We start from the raw sequence: 9225 nt of genomic DNA on the forward strand, positions 1-9225 counted from the left end.
TTATATCATTTTCACATATATTAATGAGGCCTCTGAACCCCTAAATTTCTTTTTGCATTACTTAACATGAAAATTTAAGTTCATGTTTTTACTTGTTGGTTCCAGGCATGTGTATGTTAAGCAACTTCAGTCATGTCTGACTCTTCACAACCCTATGGACTGTAGGCCACCTGGCTCCTATATCCATGGGATTATCCAGATAAAAATACTGGAGTGAGTTGACATGTTCTCCTCCAGTGGATCTTCACAACCCAGGGATCAAACTCATGTCTCCTGTGACTCCTGCATTGCAGGTGGATTCTTTACTGCTAAGCCACTGGGGAAGCTCTCATGGTTTCATAATGCCTAATAATTCCTTTTGAAAATCTACCAAATAATGGTATCAAGCAACATGTTCACAAAGTATGCTAATGATCTCTAAGAATGATTCACAAGTGAATTTACATGAGAAATGCACAAATACTTTACAGGTATCTAAACATATTGTGGATACCAATACCAAGAGTGTCCACATGTCCTTCTAAAGTATAAGTGTAATTTAAGGAAAGCGACATATGCTGCACATATTTCTACTAATTGCCATTGAAAGTGCTAAAATCCAGAAACCATCATTTAAACTTCTCAAATATTTAGATAGTTGATTTTAACTTTAATATTAATATGCATATATATTTATATGTATTCTTATGTATTCATATATATGAGAGATACAGGCATCAGAGAATCAATGCTATATACAATATAAAAGCTGAAAACATATGAAAATAAATTGTGAATACTTACATAAAATTGATCATAAATCACCATTTAAAGTTCTCAACTATTTAGATTATCAATATAGCTATTATATTAATATGTATGTATACTTATGTGTATACATATATATTCATGTATATGAGAGACAGGCAGCAGAGAATCAATGTTATATAAGATATAAAAGCTCAAAAAATGGGCCAAAGAACTAAATAGACATTTCTCCAAAGAAGACATACAGATGGCCAACAAACACATGAAAAGATGCTCAACATCACTCATTATCAGAGAAATGCAAATCCAAACCACTATGAGGTACCATCTCACACCAGTCAGAATGGCTGCAATCCAAAAGTCTACCAGCAATAAATGCTGGAGAGGGTGTGGAGAAAAGGGAACCCTCTTACACTGTTGGTGGGAATGCAAACTAGTACAGCCACTATGGAGAACAGTGTGGAGATTCCTTGAAAAACTGGAAATAGAACTGCATTATGATCCAGCAATCCCACTCCTGGGCATACACACTGAGGAAACCAGAATTGAAAGAGACACGTGTACCCCAATGTTCATCACAGCACTGTTTATAATAGCCAGGACATGGAAGCAACCTAGATGTCCATTAGCAGAGGAATGGATAAGAAAGCGGTGGTACATATACACAATGGAGTATTACTCAGCCATTGAAAAGAATACATTTGAATCAGTTCTAATGAGGTGGATGAAACTGGAGCCTATTATACAGAGTGAAGTAAGCCAGAAAGAAAAACACCAATACAGTATACTAACGCATATATACAGAATTTAGAAAGATGGTAACAATAACCCTGTATACGAGACAGCAAAAGAGACACTGATGTATAGAACAGTCTTTTGGACTTGGTGGGAGAGGGAGAGGATGGGATGATTTGGGAGAATGGCATTGAAATATGTATAATATCATATATGAAACGAGTCACCAGTCCAGGTTCGATGCACGATACTGGATGCTTGGGGCTGGTGCACTGGGACAACCCAGATGGATGGTATGGGGAGGGAGGAGGGAGGAGGGTTCAGGATGGGGAACACATATATACCTGTGGCAGATTCATTTCGATATATGGAAAAGCCAATACAATATTGTAAATTTAAAAAATAAAATAAAATTAAAAAAAAAAGCTGAGCATCTTATGAAAATAAGTTGAGAATACTTATTGTTAAATGCTTAATGGTTAGAGTTAGATATTTAATGTGATATATTTGATTCTCTTAAATCAGAAGTGATCAATCATAGATATATTTTCTTCCCTCCAACAGAGCTATAAATCCCTCATAAATATATTTTTATCCCATCTCCAAAAACCTAATGAGATATTTTCCACATATCTTTTCCCAACATTGTCCAAAAACCTGGAATCTTGAAATATTTCACCTGTCATATTGACATAAACCTCTAGATGAAAGAAATTTGCTGCTATTAATGCTGCAAATTTGAGAATATTTCTTTAATAGGCTTCTCTGCTATTTTGAGGTAAGTGGGCATATCCATTTATTTTTCTTTGAAATGGAGTCAACTTACCACCTTTAATGTGCTTTGCTACATATAACTTCATAAATATTCCTTGAGATAAATTTTTAATGACTTTTGGGATAAACAGTAATGGGGCACTAGTGAATAACATACAAGATCTGCTTTGGTAATCATGTTTTAATTGGTTGATAATGGGACCTATGGCGCAGGGGAAGTTTGAGGAAATCATGCAGCTGGATGTTAGCCAATATTTGAGGAGAACTGAGGCTAAGCAAACCAACATGCTCTGATTTTTATTTTCATATGATCTAAGCATGATTCTTAAATGGTGTGCAGAAATCTGTTTAATGTGAAAAAAAATATGGCACAGAACGACTAAAGAAAAACACCAAGTTCCATGGGCTGTGAAATGTTGTTAAAATTATGAGGACTTTTTGAGATAGAGCATTTTAGCAAATATTTCTTTAGATTGAATTTGCCTTTCAATACTTGAGCAAAGTCACTAAAATTAGAAGCACATCAGATTTCATTTTTACATTTACTTATTCCTTCCGACTTCTGAGTATGAAATCCAAGACACATTTATATAAAGAACACGATACTGGATGCTTGGGGCTGGTGCACTGGGACGACACAGAGGGATGGTATGGGGAGGGAGAAGGGAGCAGGGTTCAGGATGGGAAACACATGTATACCTGTGGTAGATTCATTTTGATATATGGCAAAACCAATACAATATTGTAAAGTTAAAAAATAAAATAAAATTAAAACAAAACAAAAAAAAAGAATATATATGTAATATATATCAAAACTATTCTTCATGGGGTCACAAAGAGTTGGACAGCATTGAGTGACTAAGCACACACACACACATAGCTATTCTTTCCAGGTGAGCACATTAAGTGGAGTTTATCCCACTGTGACCAAATTCAGTGTTAGAAATATGCATTAGTATAATATCTTCTTAATGAACATATATAATTAAAATCTATTCAATAACATTTTTTACAATAAATAATAACATTTTAGTACTAGAAGTCTAATCAATAAAAGTTATTAAAATACATCACAACCACAATGTCAAATATAACATGAATAAAAACATCACGTGTATCTTTCCACTTCAAAGAACTTGTTTTGCCTTCATGTGATCTTACTTTTAAGAAAATCTACTTGAAGTGTATATTTATTTTGAAATATTTACCTTCACTGGTAAGTGCTCTTAACAAATTATAATACACATTGTTGATACATCTTTTTTTCTTTTTGAATATTTAATGATTTTTAAAATTTTATTTAATTTAACTTTACAATATTGTATTGGTTTTGCCATATATCAAAATGAATCTGCCACAGGTATACATGATACATCTTTAAACACATTCTAATTTTTGAAATTTGCCCTTGGCACTTAGTAATATTAGTTCCCCTGTCACAAAGTAATATTTAAGCATTCAAAGTGAGCATATGCATTTATTTCAGTTACATAGTTGAATACCATTTTGATATTCAGTTGCTGAGTTTTGTGTTGGTCTCTGTGACCCCAGGGACTGCAGCAAGCCAGGTTTCTCTGTCCTTCACCATCTGGAGCTTGCTCTGACTCCATAATCAATCAAATTATTACTTTGGGGTATTATGAATGATCAAAAATTTCTAAAATAAATCATATATTAGAATAAGTGACACACATTTTTATATAATTGTTCTATTTCATTTTGAATGTAGATTCTACAAATGAAATTACTTTTCCTCCTTAAAATTTTCATACACATTCCCATACAACTGTTTGTGTTTATCTCATATGTTTATAAGAATGGCTATTTTACCATAAGCTCAGTGCTACAGGATAGTTTAAACTCATATCAATGTTGTCAAGAAAAAAAAAATGTCTGGGTGTTTGTTTCTGAATAGATATTCTATTTTGGTAATATATTATTGATTTCATAATTTTAATTAAGGTTGTTTACCCTTCAGTGTGATGCTTACCCAAGCCATGTCTTCATGATGAAATTTAAATATGAGATACAAGGCCCCATGTACTTGGTAGAAGTGGCTTATTCATACTGATAGAGCTCATTATTGTAAAATAGAATTTTACGGTAATATGAAAATCTGAAAAAATGGTAAAAAGAGGTATACATAAAAAGAGAAATATCACAAACATTTAGTTCTAAGGGGTAAACTGAGAAATAAAGCACTAAATAAGGGAAGAGAAAAGAAATAAATGTAGTTCTTCAATAAAAATCAAGACATTGAGAAGTTAGATACATTTGTGCCCATCACTGATTAGTCAGAGCTGGTTTTAAGGGATGGGCAGCCTGATCATATATCTGCTTGTCTGGTTAAAAGCAAACCATAGCAGCAAAAAAAAAAAAAAGAAAGAAAAAAGCAATGATACTCATTTTCTGTACCAATCTGTTTTCGAAAGTACTCAGTTTCATTAGTATATGCTTGCTAAGAATGTGTCTACCTCTACATGAAAATTTCATCACTGAAAACTTTTTTTAAAACATTAATTTATTTTTATTTAATTTTGACTGTGCTGGGTCTTTGTTGTTGAGCATGGGCTTTTCTCTAGTTGGGGCAAATGGGGAATACTCTTCGTTGCAGTGTCCCAGCTTCTTACTGCAGTGTTTTCTTTTGTTGCAGAGCATGGGCCTTCGGCGTGCGAGTTTCAGTAGTTACTGCCCCTGGGCTTGGTAGTTGTGGCACAGGGACTTAGTGGCTCCAGGGCAAGTGGGATCTTCCTGAACCAGGGATCAAACCTGTGTCCTCTGCATTGACAGGTGGATTTTAAAACAATGGAACACCAGGGAAGTCCCTGAAACCTTTTTAAAGGCGATTTATTCACACTGGGTTTTACTACATGATCTTTTTGACTCTGATTGGTAAGATTGCAAGCCTGATGAAACATGACACTTGGACAAGGCAAAGGGCCGATTCTTTGCTTTCATAAATCTATCTGGTCTATGTTATCCTTTTAAGCATATCTGTAGGTGGCTATTACCTTAGGAAGTGCTTCTATCTCTGGAGGTAGACATGTTTTCCATACAACCAAACTGGCAAAATGAAGTTGGCTGAAATAAAATCGAGTAGTTACTCCAAAACTACTTCCTTCTCATTGTCAAGCAGGATTTTCTGCCATCTCCACCTACATCTCAGTTGACAATGTGACTCAGACTATGTGACTGAAATTAATCACTATAACAATAATAATAATAAATGTTAACATTATTGCACCATTACTCAATTACTAGCAGTTTTAGATGCTTAAACTATATGTAACATAACAAATCTAGGATTAAACAGAATTATTGACTTTCCTTTGCATGTGAAAATTTTGCAACCAAGAGAAACTCAAGCTACAAATGGCAAAACTAGAGGCAAATGTAGACAACTTAATTCTAGCATATATATATTTAAGCAGCATCCTATGGCTATGAAACATAGTTCATGGTCAGGGATCAAAGAGATGATTCTTTAATCAACATTTACTCAGAGGGGTATCAATAAGCTTCTTCCAACTGATACTTTTATTGAACTGAGTGGCAGGGAGTCTTGCTTTTTATCATAAACTGAAAAGGATGAACTGAAGTCTACAAGGAACTGTACTATCTATTATGTGATGAAGAACAATTTATTCTGGAAGAATGAAACAGAATTAAACCAAATGAAGATAGATTAAAATCTTTAACAGAGAAAAGGGGAAGCATTTGAGAGAAAATATGAGCAATAAATAGTTATGGGATAAGCGAATCTATCTTTCCAGTTCCTGAGTTAAGCAGAATTTTCTGGGATCCTACAAATCTTCCTGAGTTTTTTGTTCTATATCTTATTTCCCCCTTAACTTGATTTTACTTTTAATGTTTATTTGGCAAGCAATATAATCCCACATAATATATTGGTCAAATCTTATCAAAGTTTATTAAAGATACCAATAGAGAAAAAATACTAATAGTATTTGTATGTATGAAGTAAGATTCTCATAATGGAAAATAAAATATTTTCAAGCCAAATACTGCCATCTCTGTATATAACTACCTTCTAAAAATCTATTTATATGGTATTGCAATTTCTTTAAATATTAGCTCTATAAAAGTTCTGTATTCAAGAAATGTTTATTAAATAAATAGTTTCTGCATTATTTTTCTTATCTAAATTATCATACAGTGAATTGCTAAAACAGACATAAATGTAGAAAAGTATTTTTCCATTACTAATCTGTTGTTCTGATGACAAATACATAGAATATTTAAACATTTTTATGTAGAATGTAAGTAAACTGTAAGTTAAATTTCATGCTCAAAATATTATTTTTCAACAATGCCTAACTCCTATATTACTTAGTTATTTCTACACCTTTATGACTGAGTTTCCTCTATTTCACTTGATAAAAACCATTAAAAGTATAGTATGCATAAATATATATATATATACATATATATAGACATATATATGATTGTATACTCATATAGCACATATATACATATTTGCATGCTTCTAGAGACATGAGTATGTACTTTTGGATTTAGACATATATAAATTAATAGTAATTTTATTCTACTCAAGTATTTTAGGTGGTGTTTAATGTCGTGCATATTATTTGAAATTAATAAATGGAGCTTCCCATGTAGCACTAGTGATAAAAAGCTTGCCTGCCAATGCAGGAGTTTTAAGAGACGTGGGTTCGAACCCTGGGTCAGGAAGATCCCCTGGAGGAGGGCATGACAACCCCCTCCAGTATTCTTTCTGGAGAATCACATGGACAGAGAAGCCTGGTGGGCTACAGTTTGCTGGGATGCAAAGAGTCAGATGTGAGTGAAGCAGCTTTGCACTCACACACATGTTAATATGTGAAGGGCTTTTAGTTCTAAATTTAAGTTTATAATACGAAATCACATAAGAACACTCCTAAATGATACTGTGCTAAAGTTCATACAAGGAAGATTTACAATAAGAATATTAAATTCAAAATAGCCTAAACAATGCTGTTTCTGTAAAGAAATAGAATAAGGTAGAATATATTTTAGAAAAGATATTATTCATTGGTTCTCTAGTTAAAATTGTATTTGTTTTAGTTAAAATTTAAGTCAGGTCAATGTTTTGAGAACATCTTTCTCACAACATCCTTAACCGCTTGTTTTACCTGCTGGTTCCGTAAGGTATAAATAAACGGATTGAGCATAGGAGCCACAGAGGTATTGAGCATAGCTACTCCCTTTGTCAAAGCAACCCCTTCCTTTGCTGAGGTTTTCACATACATGAAGATGCAACTTCCATAAGAGATTGAGACAACAATCATATGGGAGGAGCAGGTTGAAAAGGCCTTTTTTCTTTGTTGGGCACAAGGGATTCTCAGAATTGTTCTGAGGATGTAGGAGTAGGAGAGGATTACTAACATCAAGGTGGACATGAGCGTCAGCAGAGCTAAAACAAAGCTCATGAGTTCTAGTGTGCTGGTGTCTGTGCAGGAGATTTGCAGTAAAGGAGCAGAATCACAGGTGAAGTGGTCAATGATATTGGAGTCACAGAAATCCAGCTGCAGCCCTATGGTCAGTGGAGGAAAGATCACCAAGAATCCAGCCAGCCAAGAGCCGCCTACAAGCTGGTAGCAGATCTTGTTACTCATGATGGTTGTATAATGCAGAGGTTTGCAGATAGCCACGTAACGATCATAGGACATAGATGCCAGGAGAAAAAACTCTGTTGAACCAAGAAGGATAAAGAAAAAGAGCTGAGCTGCACAAGCATTATAGGAAATAGATTTGTCTCCAGTTAGAATGCTTATCAAAAATCTAGGATTACAGACAGAAGTAAATAAGATTTCTAAGAAGGAGAAATTCCTGAGGAAAAAATACATGGGCGTCTTCAGATGGGAAGCCAGCAGTGTAAGAATGATGATAGTCAGATTTCCACTAACACTCAGCACATATGTGAGAAATAAAAAGAAAAAAATAGCAGCTTGCATTTTGGGATCATCAGTCAGACCTAGAAGGATGAACTCTGTCACTGATGTTCTGTTTCTCATTTCTGGTGGCTGATTGTTGACAAATCTTACTGGCAGATACAAAACAGTAATAAATTGATTAGATAAGCATAAATGTCTGCACCCGTTTTTCAAGTAATAATTTTATTTTCACAAAAAGTTTCTGGACTTTTATACATATATTTTCCTTCCCAATTTTATTATACATCTTAGGAGTGTTTCTTTTGCTTAATATTAGTCTCATCTGTAGGACGTAATGTCCTCTGATCCTTACTGCATGTCTATTGTGTCTTCATTTATTACTCTTGTTACCTGGAAAATCTGGTGATTAAACATGAACTCTTCTCATGCTTCATTGTTAAGCTAAAATACAGAGGAAATTATGTTCTCAAGTTGTCTTTTCCAGGCATTAAAATTCTGACTGATAATGGAAACCAGTGATCTGCCTAAACTTAATATTTCATAGGGAAAATTCTAAACGTTCTTTTGGAGAAGTAGTGAGTACTACCTCTGTTAATTTATTTATTGCCCTTTTTAAAAAATACAGAGACCAAGTCATTGTAATGTATTCTAGACTTTTATTTATATTGAACTATGGTTTATATAATATTATCCATATTTTAAAACCCAGAAGTCCATTCAATTTCCAGAATTTAGAATCCCTTAACCCTTACCTTTATTCTTGATTTCTTAAAAATATAACTTTTCATGATATGCAATTAATGTACTGATTTTAATAGATTGTTTAAAAACTTCTAATAAAATAAGTTCTACAGATTGAGTTAATAGCTTAAACAATATATTTATAACTGTGTTAATGAAGATCAGAAATACTCATAAAATTAAAATATGAAATATGCAAACACTTTATATATGTAAATGACATATAGCTCTCTAAATGAGAGCTATCTTGGACATCCAGGCCAAGAATATGTATCAAGTTTTTGTAAAGTGTGATTATACCAAAATTAAGGAAAAT

At 33.4% G+C, this 9225-nt stretch overlaps 1 protein-coding gene across 1 annotated transcript; it reads right to left on the bottom strand.

The window, feature by feature from the left end:
* Positions 1 to 7355: 7355 nt before the first annotated feature.
* On the bottom strand, positions 7356 to 8288 carry LOC109558442 (olfactory receptor 6C76). Its single transcript, XM_019959856.1, has one exon. It carries the CDS (start codon positions 8286 to 8288, stop codon positions 7356 to 7358), a length of 933 nt encoding a protein of 310 aa, XP_019815415.1.
* Between the last annotated feature and the right edge of the window lie 937 nt (positions 8289 to 9225).

The sequence above is a fragment of the Bos indicus genome, chromosome 5, assembly GCF_029378745.1.
Source record: "Bos indicus isolate NIAB-ARS_2022 breed Sahiwal x Tharparkar chromosome 5, NIAB-ARS_B.indTharparkar_mat_pri_1.0, whole genome shotgun sequence".
NCBI lineage: Eukaryota > Metazoa > Chordata > Mammalia > Artiodactyla > Bovidae > Bos > Bos indicus.

Bases quoted from the DNA above. Each gene is read 5' to 3' on its own strand.
- LOC109558442 (XM_019959856.1), bottom strand. From the start codon at position 8,288: ATGAGAAACAGAACATCAGTGACAGAGTTCATCCTTCTAGGTCTGACT.